At 52.5% G+C, this 19,441-nt stretch overlaps 1 protein-coding gene across 1 annotated transcript in view; it reads right to left on the reverse strand.

Annotated features, from left to right (window-relative positions):
- Positions 1-1,716: 1,716 nt before the first annotated feature.
- The window catches only part of TRIM62 (tripartite motif containing 62), a 34,916-nt gene continuing 17,191 nt past the window's right edge, over positions 1,717-19,441 (reverse strand). The window contains exons 3-5 of the mRNA XM_017527977.2: positions 14,122-14,378; positions 13,047-13,162; positions 1,717-4,081 (exon numbers count right to left, since the gene is read on the reverse strand). Coding sequence (XP_017383466.1) covers positions 3,531-4,081; positions 13,047-13,162; positions 14,122-14,378 — 924 coding nt within the window. The 3' untranslated portion in view covers positions 1,717-3,530. The remainder of the gene's footprint in view (positions 4,082-13,046; positions 13,163-14,121; positions 14,379-19,441) is intronic.

The raw sequence follows: 19,441 nt of genomic DNA on the forward strand, positions 1-19,441 counted from the left end.
ACTGAACAGAAAGCCAACACCAGTCCAGGACTGTAATCACTGCATGCTGCAGAGAGTGCTCTGTGGCCTGGGAGACAAAGTAGCAAATGGAAGAAGCTGCTTCCCTCATTTCTGTTTGCCAGCATAATTTCACAAGCCTCTGACTCAGTGGCCATGAGCAGCTCTCTGGAGGGATGTTTTGGAGATAAGATGGGAGAGTGGGCACGGCCCCCCCATGTCGCTTGCCTGAGTCACTATATTCCTTGACAGATAAATGAACCAGGCCAGGCACGGTGGCTCATGCCTGTAATCCCAGCACTTTGGGAAGCCGAGGCGGGTGAATCATGAGGTCAGGAGATTGAGACCATCCTGGTCATGGTGAAACCCCATCTCAAAAAAAAGAGTTCAAGACCAGCCTGGCCAACATGGTGAAATCCTGTCTCTACAAAAATAAAAATAAAAAAAAATTAGCTGGGCATGGTGCCGGATGCCTGTAATCCCAGCTACTTGGGAAGCTGAGGCAGGAGAATCGCTTGAAACCGGGAGGTAGAGGTTGCAGTGAGCTGAGATTGTGCCATCGCACTCCAGCCTGGGCAACAAGAGCAAAACTCCGTCTCAAAAATGAAACAAAACAAGAAATAAAAAAAGAAAAATGAACCTAGTCATTGCCTTGTCCTGTACAGAAGATAGCATCTGATGGCGTTTGTGATTATGCCTCTGTAATCTATAACCCCAGCGCACTCTTACATGGAAATGTTGACATGATTCCACTTTAATGTTACTTCTGAGCAAGTCTGATGTGATTTTGCATGTACTAAACCCCCACCACCTGTATATAAGCAGTGGGCTAAAATACTGTCCTGGGGCCAACTGATAGAACCTCTCTAAAGGGACACTGCTGGGCTCTAGGCCTGTCTGTAGTGCTCAGTAAGACTTCTAAGTAAAATGAACTTTAATTATTTAAAAGCTTGGTATTTTTCCTTTAGTCGACAGTCTTTTCCACTTAAGTGTGCACAGCCTGTGTGTCTACATGCAGAGCCTGTCCTAACTCCCAGCCAGTATGCTTCCCTGTCATTCAGAGGTGGGATGGACCTCAGGACTGTCCTGGCCTAGGTGGTCCCATACCTGTCACAGGCTACAAGGAGGAAGACGGACTTCTTAGGTCAGAGCCAGCCTAGAGGTTCAGGAATCCCACACAGCTCCAGGCACTGACTCTGAAAGGTAGCTGGGGGGATAGGTAGGGCCTCAAGCGCACTGCACTTTACAGCTCACCGATAAATAACATGAAATCGGCGTTATTATCCTCGTCTTCCATTTGGGAAAACTGAGGCCCAGAGAGGGTCGTTATTTTTCTAAAGTCACACAGTGATGGAGCCTGGATTTGAGTCCAGGTCTGTGTGGTTCCCGAGACCGGGCTTCTGCCACTGCCCCATGGGCTTCTCCCTGCCTGCTCCCAAGACTGCCACCACCTCACCTCTCCTCCAGGTAGGGACTAACAGCCTTTCCTGGCTGGTAAGTTTTTCGACAGGTTTGTGGTGTGGCACTTGTCAGTGTGAGATATGGGACTCCAGGCAAATCACGGCGTCTCTCTGAACCTCATTTTTCCTCCTCTGCAAAATGAACATGATACCATTTACCCAGCCGGGCTGCTTTGTGGAATAGCTATGCTCATTTGTGTGCACTGTCTGGGATGGAGCTGGGTGGGCCTGTGTGTTCCTCAAAATGAAAGGAACTGGCTACTGACATCTGTAACTTTAATACAAATTCATCATAACGCATAAAATGTGTAACATTTTAAATAAAAATACTGCTGGGGTGGCCCAGATTCTGGTAGTTGAAGGGGTGGGGTAGGGCGCTGACAACTCCTCTTGCCCAAGGGAGGCCCCAAGGGGGCAGCCATTGTAAGAGCCCCCTATGTTCAGCTCTTCTTGCTACCTTGGGATGGTGTGTTCAGAGACCCCCAAGTGCAGAATCTAGGCCCCAGGACTAGAAAGAAAAGTCAAGGCCAGGGAAGCATTGCGGCTCAGTCTTGCAGCCCACTCCTCTGGTTCCTGCCTCTCAGCGGGGATAGAGCCCATGGGAAGGACAAGCCTAGATGCAGACTCCACCCTCTCCCGAGTTCTTCACGATTGGATGCTGTGGCAAAAAAATGCAGGTGGGGCTTGCTCAACCCCCGCTAACTTCCTTCTAGTGTGTGTGCCTTTTTTGTATGCCTGAAGTTGGAAAGAGGAAAATGAATTTCCCAGACTCCCTTGCAGCCAAGGTTCTGGACCTGACTTCAGTTCCCCCAAACAGAATCTCTTGTAAAAATTTAGATTTGGGAACTGAGTGAAGTGGGAGAGAGGCAGGCCTCAGGACATCCTTTGGCTGGCACAGACCCCGGCAGAGAGACACTAGTCCTGCAGTCAGCAGCTTTCTGGTGCAGTGACTTCCTGCAGCTGGGGGCAGCTTTCCTGGTCACAGTAGACATGATGAATCTGGCACTGGGAGTTGTTCCTGGAAATTCAGCAGAGTCTGCTTCTCCAGCTCTTCCAACAATTTTTGCAAGCCACCAAGGGCCAGGTAATAAATCCTCGTCTAATTAAACCAGCTACAGTGGCTCTTGTTTTCTGCAGCAGGACCCTAACTGAGATAGATGCCAAATCTGACGAGGGGTCCCAGCCAACAGCCCCTCCCAGTGCTCGGGTCCTAATTACAACAACTGCTCCCGGAAGCCTCCTGCACCCTAGCAAGTCACAGAAGCCTGGCTGAAGAGGGTTGGCTGGACTGTTGTTCAGAGCTGCTGGGGACCTCGATTGTCCAGCTTGAACTACAGTTGCTTTTAGGCTAATGGGCTCTGCATCAGCTTTGGGTATACCCTCACCCTGTCCTTAGGCCTGTGGGCAGGAAGGTCATGGCACATGACTGTAGTGTGTGGTCTCAACTACCAGGTGCCTTCCACAGGCCACAGCATCATCACTGCCCAGCAGATCAGTGGGAAAAGTAGGAACCATATAGTTCCTGATGGGGGTGGCACGAGAGGCTGGTTCTCAGATAACCCTAGGGCCAGGTACCACCTGTGTCCACTGTGGACTGGCGTCGAGGGTAAATGACCCATTACTGGCTTGGTCAGGGGCAAGTCTTAGGCCATGGGGCATAAGAGGGTGCTGTGTGTCTTTAGGGCGGCCAGCAGAGTACTGGCCATACTCTGACACTTCCTGAGGCCAGGGCTGGGCAGGAGGGAGACACTGGAAGGTAGTCCCCTGCCGCTGAGAGGGTAGGGATGAGGGTTGGGCAGGGGTTGCCCTGAGGAGAAGCCATGTCACATCCTTGGATCAAAGCTGCATCCCCATCAAGGTCAGAGCTACAGAACACCGATGTTGGAAAAGGGTTTAGGAAGTAGGGAATGCAACCTCCATTTTACAGACAGAGAAGTGGAGGCTGACGGGTAAACAACTGGCCTGAGGTCTCCAGTGGCCACGGTGGGCCCGGAGTCCAGGTCTTCTGTCTCCTGGGCAGGGCTCTTGCAGGTGGCAGTGGCCCCAGGAGGCTGTGGTCTCCTTCCGCCTGGACTAGATGCGGACAGTGTTGATCCGCAGCGGCTGAACGTTCTTGCCGTTGGCGTGGCTCTGGCCAGGGCTGAAGTAGGAGCAGAGCTTGCCAGGAAACTTCTCGCGGAAGGTGTAGAGCCAGGACATGTCGTCAGCATTGTAGAAGATGAGCAAGCCTTGGTCGTAGTCCAGGAAGACGCCTACCTTGTCAAGCTTGTCCCGGACGTTGAGCCGCGTCCAGGGCTCGGTGCACGCGCTGTACTGGTTGCCGTCGTGCATCACGATGCAGTAGAAGCCGCGGCTGGGCTGGATCTGGATGCTGCCCTTGCGGCTCGCGGCTTCGTGCGCCAGCCCGATCACCCACTGGGTCTTCTCCGCCACCACCACCTCCCAGTAGTGGACACCACTACTGAAGGCTTCGGAACCCAGCACCGACACCTCCACATCGAAGCGCTTTGGGGAGTCCTGCAGCGGCTGTGGGTGCAGGTTGCCGTAAGCCACAATGGTGCAGTCATCCGACAGGATCAGGCGCTGGTGGGCCGTGCCTGGGTCCAGGGTCAGGGCAGCTGGCACTGTGTGGGGTGGAGGAGGGAGAGAAGATGAGTGGGGAGAAGGCCGTGGACCTGCCATGCAGCTCCTTCCTGAGGGCAGAGTTCTGGTTGGTACCCAATCTCGGCTCACTGCAACCTCCACCTCCCAGGTTCAAGCGATTCTCATGCCTCAGCCTCTCGAGTAGCTGGGATTACAGGTGCCTGCTATCATGCCCAGCTAATTTTTTGTACTTATAGTAGAGACAGGGTTTCACCATGTTGGCCAGGCTGGTCTTGAACTCTTGACCTCAGGTGTTCCACCTACCTCAGCCTCCCAAACTGCTGGGATTACAGGTGTGAGCCCCTATGCCTTCTTCATCTTCTTCTTCTTTTTTTTTTTTTTTTTAAATAGAGACAGGGCCTCACTCTGTCCCAGGCTGGAGTGCAGTAGTGTCATCATAGCTCATCGCAGTCTCCAATTCCTAGGCTCAAGTGATCCTGCTGCCTCAGCCTCTTGAGTAGCTGAGACTACAAGCATGCATCACTATGTGCAGCTAATTTTTAAAGTTTTTGTAGAGATGAGGTTTCACTATGTTGGCCAGTCTGGTCTCGAACTTCTGGCCTCAAGTGGGCCTGCTGCCTCAACCTCTCACAGTGCTGGGATTATAGGTGTGAGCCACTGCACCTGGCCTGAAATTCCTTAGCTTTATTTGTGCCCTGCTACTGGCGTGGGATATTATCTTCTGTGATCACATTTTGCCCTATTTCCATTTGTACCAAGAGGACAAGGACTGTGTACTGTCTAACTGGGTTCTCCCTTGTGTGTCCAGAGCCCAGCCTAAAGCCTGGCATGTGACACGTTTCCGGAAAGACTCACCAAATTAAATTGACCCTGTTTGTGTTGGGCAGGTGGCATGGGCTGCATTGCCTGGCTCTGGGCTGGCCACACCAGCTTAGCAGGTCTGACTCTAAAAATCTCATGAACTCTTGTTAAGGCCTGTTTACTCTCTCCTCCCTGAGGGAGCTGATAACCAGCCAGAGGAGAAGGAGGAACCTGGGATTGGCTTTCCTTAGCCTGAATGACACTTCCAGGCCAGAGCAAGACAGAGGTGAGGAAACGTGGGAAGAAGGAATTTTGCCTCCGTTCCTTGGGGTGAAGGACTTGGACATCCAGCTCTCTAGCTCTTTACTGGCGAAGTGGGGACATGGTTATGCTCGGCTGGAGCATTCCCCCTACTTCAGTTGCCTCTGTTGGCTGGGTTTATGCACAGAAATAAGATGCCTCAATGATGGGGGCTGTCTCCAAAAGGGAGCCCCAGCCAGTCCCTGAACTGTGCCTCTGTTCATATACCCTGGACCGCTGAACTGTGTCAAGCTCCTTCCATGATCTTTGTCAGGAGTCAGTTTAGTTTTGCATGTTACCCTCTTCATTTCTGTCCTTTGGACTTAGAGGGCTGTGTGGAAGTAATTAGCCCGGTGAATAGAGGGGTCAATGGAAACACAATCCTCCGTCCAGGGACATAGAAGAGAAGGAGCCAAGAGAGGACTGACATTGAGTTGGTGGCTAGACGTTTTACCCTGTGGTCTGACTGGGCACAGGCAGCTTGTCAGAACCAGGGGGCCCCTGCTCCGTGGAATGTGGGGAATTCCCACAGTGGGGTTGGGAGGTTAGGGGGGAGGGAACAGTAGGAGGAGCGTGTGGTAGGGGAAGAGCTAGGGTGAGAAAAGGAACCTAATCAGACGTAGGTGGCCCACCCCTACGACAGTGGGATGTGGATCACACTCAGGTGTGACAGTGGAGGGGCGGAAGACCGATGGGGCACAGTGCCCAGGTGTGAACAGCAGCAGTTCAGAGTACTGGGGGACCTAGGCACTCTGGTTCCCTGGGTACCTGGGTGATTCGAGACCAGCAACAGGCAGCAACCAAGGCTCAGGGCAGAAGGACGGGTGTGGGTGGGGGTGCCCTCAGCAGGCATGAGGTCTCGGCCTCAGACTTGTAGCTTATGTAGGGCAATGTGGGCCACCTGCAGTGCCACTGATGAGTGGGAGGGCACCGTAGGAGGGAGACAAGGGGGCTCTCAGTGTGTCTGAGACCAGTAGACAAAGATGAGCCTGCAGATTGGAGGAAATCCTGACACCCTGAGTGCCAGCTGTGGCGAGTGGCCCTGCATGGCTTGAAGTCCAGGGGACAGGATGAGTACTGGGCCTGCCACTCACTGGGCCTGTCGCTCACTGGGCCTGCCGCTCACTGGGCCTGCCACTCACTGGGCCTGCCTGGGCCAGGGTCTTCCGCTCACTGGGCCTGCCGCTCACCGGGCCTGCCGCTCACTGGGCCTGCCGCTCACTGGACCTGCCTGGGCCAGGGTCTGCCGCTCACTGGGCCTGTCACTCACTGGGGGCCGGCCTGGGCGAGGGCCTGCCGCTCTCTTAGGCAGAGGGTGTGGCCTGACTCTTAGGAGGCTTTTATACCCTAAGGGGTAAGACTAGGGCAGGGCCTGGCACCCCGGCTGGGGCCACCTCCAACCCCTTGCACGCATCATTGACACAGGGTCTTGGCTCCTGGGGCTCCCTCCTTGAGGCTAGGGCTAACAGAAGTAACAACCTTCAGACCTCTAAGAAGTCAGTCCCTCCATCTGTCCCTTATCCCCAGGAGGTGACAGGCCCAGCAAAACAAGCACAGTCCCTGGGGGCTCACTGTTCTACAGGTCAGAGGTCATTTCTAAGTCCTGGGACCCCAAGATTTATAAAAACAAAAAGCCAGACACTGAGGCAGCCCGTCTGGTCTCCAGGTGTGTTCTCCATTCATTTACGCCTCTCTGAGACCTTGAGGTCAAAGGCATTCAGGAAGGATCATGGGCCGTGGAGGTCCCAGGAGATGTTTCCCGGCCACCACCGAGCAATCACATTCTGCCCAGGCAGTGGAGAAAGCCCTCCTGGGGCACAGCCCAGCACAGCTGCTTGGCAGTGAGTGGCTTGTGTTTCTTTGTTCTCAGGAACAGAGGCTTGGAGCATGCAGAGGCCTGACAGAACATGAAAGGCTGTCAGCGTTTTCCTCTGGCAGGGCCTTTAAAAAACCAGGTTCCTCAGTCCCTCAGATGTACAGCGCAGGCATTTGCAAAAACATTCTCACACTCACAAGCTTATGGGAACACCATGGACAGTCCCAGGGACACAAATATGCCCCTGGGACTCTCGTGGTGTTCTAGCCATTTTTCAGAAGAGGAGACTGAGGCTCCCAGGGGATGACTCAGGTAAGTGACTTGCTCAAGCTGCCACCTGGGGAGGAAGCAGAGTTAGAACTTGGCTGAGATCTTTTCACACCATGTTCTTTCCAGTATATGGTCCTAGAAAGCCCGTTCAGCAAGACTGGGGAACCATGTGGATTCATGATCATAATAACAATAAACAGACAGGAATCAAGTACTTACTAAGTGTTACAAACAAATAACTTAATCTGCATATCTGCCCTGGGAGAGAAATGCAACTATCCTTGTTTTTCAGATGTGGAAACTGGGGCTCAAAGAGGAGTGCATTGCCCTGGGTCACACAGCTAGGCAGGGTATGTGCTAGGACTCAAAATGACTAGATTCAGATAAGCATGAGGAGGGCAGAGAGCAGCCCAGGATGGGGAGGAGGAAGGAGCAAGGCGGGCAGTGTCTGGTGTCCTTGGGACAATGGGCTTGGCTGGCCTGGCTGGGGAGGCAGTTTGTGCCTGGGAGCTGGGAGATTTAGACCAGGTGGGTAGGAAGGTGACAGTTGGAGGAGGGCTTCCTAATGTTAGGCTGGGGGTGGGACAGGGGTGGGAGGCGGGGACAGTGGAAGTACCAGAGCAGGGGAGTGACAGGTGCTGGATGGGGTTCTCAGGTGACCCAATAGGAAGCCTCTGCTGGAGGGGAGGAGCAGGCAGGAAACTGCTAGAATCAGTGGGCTAGGTCCCTGGGGGCACCCCTCCCATCTGGACATAAAGGGCTTTGGTGCTGGCAGAGGAGCCAGAGTGACTTCACAGGCCCCACAGACAAAGGAAGGGGCCCAGCCAACTAGGCTGCTGCTCTCTGAACTCCCCAGGGGCCTCTGCTCTGGGCAGGATGTTGGAGCATAGGCTGCCCTTCCCTCAGCCCCTCTCCGGCAGGCAGCTTTCTCTGGGCCAGTGGTTCTCAGCTGGGCCAGTTTTGCTTCTCAGAGACATTTGGCAAAGTCCGGAGACATTTTTGGTTGTTAGAACTGAGTGGGGTGGCTACTGGCATCTAGTGGATAGAGGCCAGGGACGCTGCTTAACATCCTGCAGAGCGCAGGGCGGGGCCCTGCAACAAGGAATGGTCCAGCCTCCAGTGTCAGTTGGGCTGAGGCTGAGAAGCCCTGCACTGGGGTGATGGCCAGTTCCACATCACTTTGCTGACTTGTGAGGGAGTTGAGAAGGGAATGCAAGCATCCCTATTTTACAGAGGAGGAAACCGAAGCTCCGAGGAGGCAGTGACTTGTCCAAGGCTGTGTGGCAAGTTTCTTCAGTGAACAAATATTTACTAAGCACCTACTTTATGCGAGGCACTATTCTAGAAACAGAACTGGGACTAGGACCCATTCATTGGCATTTGCTGTGCTGGCTGCTGGGAGTGAATCAGACCTAGCCCCTGACCCTCAGAGTTCACAGTCTACTTAGAGTGAGACAGCCACACAGACAACGACAAAACATTGAGACCAGGTAAGCCCAGGCTGCCTTAAGAAATCCAGGAAGGCTTCTCGGAGGAAGTGTTTCTAAATTAAGATGCCAAGGAGAGCAAGAGTTGGTCATCAAAGACTAAGGATTGTGTAGAGGGCTCCAGCCAAAGGGAACGGCATGTGCAAACATGTAGACGAGGGAGAATATGGCTCATTTAAGATCTAAAGATGGGCTGGGTGTGGTGGCTCACGCCTGTAATCCCAGCACTTTGGGAGGCTGGGAATAAGTTCCAGGAGGCAAAAGTGCATTCAGAGCTTTGATTCCCTCCCCAGTCACTGACCCAGGAGAGCACTGGAGCAGGGAGCCTGGGGAGCCTTCTAGCCTCAGCTGCCACCTGCTCCACGTCTGTCCCAGCTTGGAGAGGCAGTCCGGGCACTTCAGCCTGGCATTCAAGGCACTATAGGATCTGAGCCCTGCCAGCTTCTCATTCTCTCTTCCATATCTTGCTCAGCTACATGGTACCATCTTTAGATCTTTTTAAAATACGTAATTTTTTTTTTTTTTTTTTTTTTTTTTTTTTTTTTTTTTGAGATGGGGTCTCTCTCTGTTGCCTAGGCTGGAGTGCAGTGGTGTGATTTTGGCTCACTGCAGCCTCCACCTCCTGGGTTCAAGCAATTCTCCCACCTCAGCCTCCTGAGTAACTGGGACTACAGGTGCACGCCGCCATGCCCAGCTAATTTTTGTATTTTTAGTAGAAACAGGATTTCACCATGTTGGCCAGGCTGGCTCAAACTCCTGACCTCAAGTGATTGACCTGCCTCAGCCTCCCAAAGTGCTGGGATTATAGGCGTGAGCCACTGAGCCTGGCCTCCCCTGACTCTTGAATGTGCCTTGAGGGACTTTTGATGTTTGTGGAACAGAAGAATGAATCCAGCCAGATGGAAGGAACTCTGACCCCTGTGTGACTGAGGGAGTCAGTGAGCCTCCCTGAGCCACGGTCTCCCCAGCCTCCTTCCTGGTGTGTGTGAGGTTGGAGAATGTCCAGTGAGCTTGGTAGGTAAGGAAGGGCACAGGCTCTGGGGCCCGACATTGGGATTTAAGTCCTGGCTGTACCATTTCCAGGTCGTGACCATGGACAAATTCCTAACAGCTCAGTGCCTCCGTTTCTTCATCTGAAAAAATGAGGATAATAACAGTGCCCACTTCTTTTTTCATTGTTGTCTGTTTGAGACAGAGTCTCGCTCTGTCACCCAGGCTGTAGTGCAGTGGTTCGATCTTGGCTCACTGCAACCTCTGCCTCCCGGGTTCAAGTGATTCTCCTGCCTCAACCTCCTGAGAAGCTGGGACTACAGGTGCATGCCACCACGCCTGGCTAATTTTTTTGTATTTTTAGTAGAGACAGGGTTTTACCCTGTTCACTAGGATGGTCTTGATCTCCTGATGTCATCATCCACCTGCCTTGGCCTCCCAAAGTGCTGGAATTACAGGTGTGAGCCACCGTGCCCGGTCTAGTGGCCACTTCTTAGGGAAAGTTCCCTTCTCTATCCAGGTCTCTTCTCTAAAGGACATTGTGCCTGGCTCAGGAACACACAGGGTTCTCTGCTGCCAGTTGGTTTGAATCTGCCCTTGAGGGATCTGTGATTTTGGGAAGGCACTGATTTCCCAGTCTCAACACCTGATAAGTCCACTAGAAACCTGTTTCAGACCTTGTCTCTCTGCAAACCTCCCATCCCCTGCTCCCATCTCAGCTGATGATCTGGCTTCCTACTTCACTGAGAAAGATGAAGCCAGAAGAGAATCCCTCAAGCGCCCACCAGTGCCCCACTGGCTTTGGTGCCCACTTACTCTACTTTCTCTGGGTTCCTGGAGATGAACTGTCTAGGCTCCCAGCGTGCAGCAGACCACAGTCAAGGCTGGGAGGCAGTGAGGCTGTCACTCCCACAACTCCCTCTCCTGCATCCGTAATTCTGTCCCCTCTACTGGATCTTTCCAATCATTTCACAGATATGCTGTATTTCTTCCATCACCAAAAGCAGCACTGCCACATTCTCTCTCCCTTGCCTCAGTAAAATTCCTTTAAAGCATTGTCTCCACCTCTCCCGGACCAGCTCCAACTAGGCTTTGGCCTCTATTGCTCCACCCAAACAGCTCTCATCAAGGCCAGCAGTGACTTTCCTGTTGCTAAACCTGGAGGATAGTCCGTTCTGGGTTCTCCGATGCTTGGCTCAGCAGCCTTTGTCACTGTGAGCCACTCTCTCGTGGAAACGCTTCCTCTAGGCTTCCAGGACATACTCAGGTTGTCCTCCTATCCCGCCAACTGCTCATTCTTGGTATCCTTGGCTGGGTCCCCCTCCTGTCCCTGACTTCTAGGAGTGTCCCGGGGCTCCTGATGTTACAGCAACCCTCTGCTTTCCTGTCTACCCCCACTTCCTAGGTGATCTTGTCCAGGCTCATTAAATGCTGTCCATATGCTAATGATGCTGGTGCTGACCTTCCCCTTGTATTGCAGGCTTGTCACCCCTAGTTCCTTTTCAACATCAGTGCTGAGAGATCTAGTCGGCATCACAGACCTTACAGACTTACAACTTCATCCTTGTAGTCACTTGGGCCGAAATCATTGCTATCTCCCTTGTCTTCTTTCTTTCATGTCTGGATTTGCTAATCTGCTAGCAAATCCTGTTGGCTGTCCCTACAAAATATGTCCTAAATCTGACCCCTTCCCACCCCGTTCACTACCACCATCCTGCTCCATACCCCCCTCACCTCTTGGCTGGGTTATGCAGTGATCTTCTAACGTGTTTCCCATTCCCCATCCTTCACCCTCTTCAGTCTGTTCTCAACCCACTAGCCAGAGGGATCCTTAAAAAACCTAAACCAGGCCGGGCGCAGTGGCTCTTACCTGTAAACCCAGCACTTTGGGAGGCCAAGGCAGGCAAATCACCTGAGGTCAGGAGTTCGAGACCAACCTGGCCAACATGGAGAAGCCCCATCTCTACTAGAAATACCAAAATCAGCTGGGCAAGGTGGCGGGTGCCTGTAATCCCAGCTACTCAGGAGGCTGAGGCAGGAGAATCACTTGAACCAGGAGGTGGAGGTTGCAGTGAGCCAGGATCGTGCCATTGCACTCCAGCCTGGGCGACAAGAGCAAGACTCTGTCTCAAAAAAACCAAAAAACAAAAAACCTTAAGCCAGCTCACGTCACTTCACTGCTGCAAGCCCTCCATTGGCTCTCATCTCACTCAGCATAAAATCCAAAGTTCTCACAATGGCCTACAGACCGTCGTGATCTGGCCACTGCTACCTTCTCTACCTCTTCACCCTCACTCTCCTTCTCACTCATCTCCCTCCAGCCACATTAGCCTCCTTGCTCTTCCTGCCTCGGAAACAGCAAGGAGACTGGTGAGAGTGAGATGTGCTCCTGCCTCAGGGCCTTTGCACTTGCTGTTCCCATGCCAAGAACACTCTTCCTCCAGACACCTACGTGGCTCACTCTCCTTCAGCCCTTGACTCTAATGCCTCCTTCTCAGCGCGGGCTGCTTCCTGGACACCCTGTCTAAAATCTCCATCCTGTTTCACCCTCCCCAAACCCCTATCCTTATTATTTGTCAGTACTTAATATGCTCCTTATTTTTCTGATTTACTTTTGTCTACTTTCTCTCTCACACCCTAGGATGTAAGATGCACGAGGGCAGGGATTTTTGCCTGTTTTGCTCACTGTGGTTTCTCCAGCACCTAGAACAGTTCCTAGTGTAAACTGTTATATACCCTTTGTATAGAAGGAGTCTATGAAGTGCCCAGGCCTCAGTCATTTCATCTGGAGAATGGGTTTGCTAATGAAACATATCTCATGGATTTTTTCTTTCTTTTATTTCCAAGATGGAGTCTTCCTCTGTTACCCAGGCTGGAGTGCAGTGGCTAGATCTTGGCTCATTGCAACCTCTGCCTCCCAGGCTTAAGCAATTCTCCTGCCCTAGCCTCCCAAGTAGCTGGGATTACAGGTGCCCACCAGAATGCCCGGCTGATTTTTATATTTTTAGTAGAGATGGGGTTTCACCATGTTGGCCAGGCTGGTCTCAAACTCCTAACCTTGTGATCCACCCACCTCGGCCTCCCAAAGTGCTGGGATTACAGGTGTGAGCCACTGTGCCCAGCCATCTCATGGGGTTTTGTGAGGGTTCACCGAGCTGAGTGATTGTGCAGGTGCCCAGGACGGGCCCTGGAACACATGAGGTGCTCAGCAAGGCCCTCTGCTCCTTCCTCCCCACTGCCCCATGCTGTGTTTAGGACACCGGGCTGGCTGGGCTGGGCCGTGCCTCACTTAGCTCTGGCCCATGATAACCCACACCTTACCTGGGTGGATGTCCTGGAACAGGGACTTCCAGATGGTGAACTGCAGGGGGCCTGTGTACTTGGAAGTCGGGAAATCTTCATATGTGAGGTTGGTCTCATGGATTTTTCCCTTGAGCCTGGAAGGAGAGCAGTAGAGGGGGCTGCACCAGGGACTGGATTCCTGCCCCAATGCCAGGGGCCCCGCAGCCACCTTCACGGCAGCTCACATAGGATGTGGTCATGGACGAGAAGTCTGTGGGACTCAGATTTAAGTGCCTGCTTGTGCTGCTTCTGGCCTCTCTAACCATTCCCTTGGTCTTCTCATCTTTAAAATGGGTGCTACGCTAGCATCAGCCTTTTAGGCCTTTTGTAAGAATGACATGGCGTAACACATACAGATGCTCAGCACAGTGCCTGGCTCCTGACCAACGCCAAAGTCATGATGTTAGCGATCAGCCTTGATCACCAGCAAACCAATGACTAAGTGTTGTTACTACTAAGGGGGGCTTTGGGGTCACAGAGATCCAGGCTTGAATCCTGGCTCCACCACTTACCACATGGGGGGACCTTGGCCAACGGATGTAGCTTTTCTGAGCCTCAGTTTCTACATGCATGAAATGATGGTGACAGTGGTAACTACTTTCAAAGGGACTGAGAGAGTTACAGTAATATAAAGCCTTTATATAATAACATGTAATGCCAACATTATCATAAATAAAATAATATATATTTAGAATATATGATTGTAAACACTACTAAATGTTATCTAGTATCTATAATGTACACAGAATGTATTGCAAATATAGTGATATAAATACGCGAAGTCTTTATCCCCAGCTCCTTTCTCTCCTGCACCCCTATAGCCATTGGAGCAGGGTCAAAGGTCTAGATGTTTTTCAAACACGCTGCTTCTCCTCTAGTTCAAGCCTCATTGGCTTCATGTTCCCACCCATAGCAGATGCCCCATAAATGTTTGACGAAGATTTGAGTGAAAGAATTCTCTGCTAAGGATGCCATCTGCCTCCACTCCCACTGCCCAGCATGGGTCAGGGAAGGGACATCCAGCTGGGGAGGGCCCCTGGCAGGTGGCACTTACCGCTCGGACAATGAGGCCACCCCAGCCAGGAAGGTGTGCCGGTCGGTTTCGGCCAGCCGCTCCTGCAGGATCTGGGCTCCCTCCTGCACCTTGCGCAGCTGCTGGCTGTAGCGCTGGACTTTCTGCTCGATGTCGGTCAGCGTGCGGGCCGTGTCCGCCTCCAGCTCCTCCAGCATGGCCTTCTGCCGCTCTCGAAGCAGCCGGTGCAGCCGCTCAAAGGCTTCGCCAATAGTGGTCCGCAGGCTCTTGGTGGAAGACTGTGGGGGACAGTTGTCAGGAATTATGGCCAGGGGAACAGATCAGGTGACCTCTGGGTGGGAGGAGGAAACCGAGAGCCTTGACATGTAGAGAGGAAAGGGTGGGAAAGGCACGCGTGGTGGGGGGAATGGTACACACAAAGGCGTGGTGGTCGGCAAGGACAGGCATGTGCCATGTGGCCCATTAAATAGCTAATGAAATGGGCCACACAGAATATGGTGAGACAACGAGGCTTGAACTAGAGGAGCAGCAATAATGGTGAGGAACACGGTTTGAAAAACATCTAGAGGGCAGCCTCTTTGACCCTGCTGTATTGGCTGGAGGGGTGCAGGAGAGAAAGGAGCTGGGGATCACGCCCAGGTTTCTGGCTTGGGGGTAGGAGGGATGAGGGAGCTGGAGTGAGGGCTAGGGGGCAGGGTGAATATGTTGAGTTCTCTCAGGGACATAGTGAAGTCTTTAATTGTTTTTCTTTTATTATTATTATTATTATTTTTTGAGATGGAGTTTTGCTCTTGTCACTGAGGCTGGAGTGCAGTGGCATGATCTCAGCTTACTGTAACCTCTGCCTCCTGGGTTCAAGTGATTCTCCTGACTCAGCCTCCCTAGTAGCTGGGATTACAGGCATGCGCCACCACGCCTGGGGATAATTTTTGTATTTTCAGTAGAGATGGGGTTTCACCATGTTGGCCAGGCTGGTCTTGAATTCCTGACTTAGGTGATCTACCTGCCTCGGCCTCCCAAAGTGCTGGGATTACAGACATGGGCCCTTTAAAGAAATCATTCATGGAGCTCATTCATGGGGCTCAAGGAAAGATGAAAAGGAGATCACAGACATCAAAGAGCCTTGTAAATTGCAATATGCTGGGAAAACCTTGGTGGTCACTCACTCTGTCCTGTTACCTCTAGGACCCTCTGGCTAAGGAATAGGAACTGGTGTTTATGGACAGAATCAGGGAGGTAAGCATGAACTTCCCTGGTTCTCTCTGCTTCCATGGGCACCGTGAAGCTCAGGAACGGTGGAGTATGAAGGGCACAGGTTTGGTGCCCAACAGCCTGCGTAAGGATTCTAGCTTTTGGTCTCTAGCTATGGCAATGTCAGTTGCCTAAGATCTATGAACTTAGTTTTCGTATCTGTGAAAGGGGTAACAAAAACCGCATTGTGGAAGATGAAATGAGGGGCTACTGTTGTGACACAGCCCAACTTGCAGAGAAAGAGCCTGGTTGCACTGTTAGTGAAGAGTGCATTTCTAATAAGCGTGTCCTGGAAGTCTTCAGTGAGAGTTGGCTTCTGAGCTGGGGCCTGAGAGATGGGCAGGATGTCAGCTGGGGGTGGGGGCAGCAGGCAGAGGGAGCCGCATGAGTAAAGGCTTAGCATCAGGATGACACGGGCTACGGGAATGCGGCCGGGCTGTGGCAGCATGTGGGGCCTGCCTCTGCAATTTTACTTTATGGAATTCTGGCTGGGAGTTCATGGAGTCAGGAAACCCCACTGTGTTCAGTGCCCAGGGCTCTGTTGGAGACTCCACAAAAGCTCAATTAGGGCCTGTTCCCTCCCCGACGCGGCTGCTGGCCTGCAGGAAGAACTGCTGACGGCCAGCCAGGCTCGCTGCGCATGCCCACCCAGAACACCAGGCAGACAAAGAGGGGACGGAGGAGAGGCTGGGGATGCACGGCCAGGCTGCTGTGGCCCTCCTGAGTCCCCTCATCCGGGGAGGGCTGAGGTTTCTGCAGTGGCATGTTGCTGATGGGGAAGATGGGGTCCATTATCCCTGCACCACCTGGAGCTTTCCTCCACAGGCACCCAGATTCCACAGCTGCTGCTCTGGCTCCTCCTAGACTACTCTGCAGCAGCACTTAGCCCACTGGCCACTCTCTCCTAGCTCAAAGTTCTGCTTTGCCTCCCATCTCTGTGGCTGCCACCTCTCTGCCTCCCATGTTCCTTGGGACTCATCCAGGTCAGTGCCTTCCATCCTCACCTCCACACCCGCCCTCATCTTCAACTCGAACTGCCGTAAGGATGGTTCCCAAGTCCATGTGGATGGCCTCGCCTGTCTGCTGAGTGCCACACCCATTTTTCCAACGGTCTCCCCAACACATCCCCCTGGGGTCCCTCAGGTCTTTCCAACTCACTTGGTCTACACGTCAACTCTTGTCTTTGCTGGCAAACTCATTGTCAGAGTGATCCTTCTGAAGTGCCAACTGGATCACAGATGATCCTGAGTTTAGGAACCTTCCTTAGCTTCTTGGTGCATAGTAAAATGCTGAACTCTTTAGTCTGGGATTCAAGGCCCTTCTCAATTTAACCCTAGCTTATTTCCCTAGTGCCACTGCATTGCAACAACACCTGCCTAGAATGACCCTACCCAAACCCTGTATTCAACTGGCAAACTCCTACTCATCCTGCAAGACCTAGCTTAAAAGTTACCTCCTTGGAGATAAATTTTCTTTCTTCCAGGCAGTTGGATGTCCCCAGAGCCTTTTGTCAACAGTTTTAATACACTGTCCCACATTTTCTGTCTCCCTGGCTAGTGAGTGAGCCTCCCTGGGTAGGAATGACATCTTCCTCAGCTCTGTACCCCTGTGCCCATCCCCAGGCCTGGCACAAGGCTGGCAATCAGGAGTTGGTTGAGGGGTGAAGGAGGGAATGAGGGGAGAGTCTTGTCTGAGACTGCTCCTCAGATTTGGCTTTAGGCTCTGTCTTCTCTCTAGGCTGGGGTTTCAATGTCCCCAGGACAAGGGACGATGGAAGGGAAAGGGGGAAAGGCAGGGACAGGGCAGCCAGCAGTAGAATATCAGAGTGACAGCCACCCCTGGAGCCCCAAGTACATTCCCTATGAGTCCTGCTGACCTACCCGGCTTGCTGACCACAAAGCTGTAGCTCTTTGAGGACCCCAGGAGATATCCCAGCTGCGATATGCACTGGGCTCTGACAGGACTTGACAGTAAGCTCCCAAGTTGCCATTTACTAGCATGGGATTTCAGGCTGGTCCCTCAACCTCTCTGTGCCTCAGTTTCCTCACTGATAAAATTGAGATAACAATAATTCCTACCAGGGATGATTTCTCTCTCCTTCCTTCCTTCCTTTTTTTTTTTTTTTTGGAGTTTCACTCTTGTTGCCCAGGCTGGAGTGCAGTGGTGTGATCTTGGCTCACTGCAACCTCTGCCTCTTGGGTTCAAGCAATTCTCCTGTCTCGGCCTCCCCAGTAGCTGGGATTACAAGTGCCTGCCACTATGCTCATCTAATTTTTATATTTTTAGTAGAGACAGGGTTTCGCCATGTTAGCCAGGCTGGTCTTGAACTCTTGACCTCAGGTGATCCGCCCACTTTGGCCTTCCAAAGTGCTGGGATTACAGGCATGAGCCAACGTGCCTGGCCAATTTTCTTTCATTTCACTCATGTTTTTTAAATAACTACTTGTTGTGTGCCAGACACTATGTCAGGTTTTAGGGAGTCCTGCTCTCGTGGAGGTGACATTCTGTAGGGTTGGCAGGACAATAAAGGTGAACATGATTCTCAGCAGAAAGAAAAGTTCTGCTCAGCTGATGTGCCCCATTTATTCTAGTTCTTTCTAGGGCAGAGTCACCCTTTCCCCAACCCCCTCCCTTCAGCGCCGTGGCTGGGGAAACAGCCCCCACCCCAAGCCACCACATCCCTTGGAACACCCTGGGGCCTGGAGGCGCTGGGGCCCTTTCGGAAAAACACCCTGCCAAGAATGCATCACCCCACCAGGGTACCGACCAAGGAAAACACAGGGCCTGAGGAGGGAGAGCAGACAGGCCCTCAGGCTGGGCCATTGGAGGGGCAGGCACAGCAGGAAAGCAGAGTAAGGCACCAGGTGAAATATGACCTCCAAAGCATCCATAGGCATTTCTTATATAAACAGCCCAGTCCAGACAGGAAGTGGGGCTGGGGGAACTGGAGGGGGACGTGGTCCCACAGGACCCCCCAGAGGCAGACAGATGGACAGGAAAGCGGGGGAGGAAGAGGTCAGTGGAGAAAAACAAAGGGCGGGGGTGTGGAGAGAAGAGAAGAGAGTGCTGCTGGGGAGAAGGAACAGCCCATAATACTCCCCTCTCATCCAGAGAGAGGCTTCCATTTGCTTCTCATCATCCAAGAGGTACAGAATCACCAGACAGATGGGGAAACTGAGGCTTCGAGAAGCAATGAGGCCAGGATCCTATGACTGTTTATCATCTGTTGCCCACTAAGAGGCCTGCCCAGAGGCACTCTGGAATGTTCTGTGAAGAATTATTTGTCATGACCTTCTTGAGACCCCACAGTGGGTTGGTGGCCAAGCTAGGGCACAGATCTGGGTTTCCAGTGGTGTCTCCAGGCCCAGGCTGACCTCCAGAGGCCCAGCACATTCCTAAGGCTCCGCTGCAGCTCCTGCTGACAAAGTGGGGCCAGCCTGAAATTACCTCACTACACAGAGTCACTCTGTACAGTGGGGACCCCACTGGGCACATTCCAGTCCCAGAGTGCTGGACTGAGCCTGACAGTCCCTACTGGACAGATGGAAAGACTGGGGGCCCAGAAAAGCATGCAATGTACCCAAAGTCTCCCAGTGAGTTAGTGGTGGGATCAGAACTCATGTCCTTCTCAAGTCAGTGGGAAGGTTTATTTGTTTATGTATTTCCCAAACCACTGTAGCCAGAGACTGCAGAGTTTAGCCCTACCTTTCAGAGTCCCCATCCCATGGCCTGAGCTTAAAGGGAGACGATACCAGGGCTGGGCCACATCTGGAGGGCTTTGAGGGGACATGTTCAGGATTAAATCCTAGGTAATGGGCTCATTCATTCATGCATTCATTTTAGAGACAGGGTATATCACTGTCACCCAGGCTGGAGTGCATTGTCATGATCATGGCTTACTGCAGCCTTGCACTCCTGGGCTCAGGCAATCCTTCCGTCCATCTCATTCTCCAGAGTGGCTGGGACTACAGGCATGTGCCACCACGCCTGGCTATATTAATATTTATTTATTTATTTACTTATTTTTGCAGAGAAGGCGTCTGGCTGTATTGCCCAGGCTGGTCTCCAACTCCTGAGCTCAAGCTATCAT

The sequence above is a fragment of the Cebus imitator genome, unplaced genomic scaffold (assembly GCF_001604975.1).
Source record: "Cebus imitator isolate Cc_AM_T3 unplaced genomic scaffold, Cebus_imitator-1.0 Scaffold51, whole genome shotgun sequence".
NCBI lineage: Eukaryota > Metazoa > Chordata > Mammalia > Primates > Cebidae > Cebus > Cebus imitator.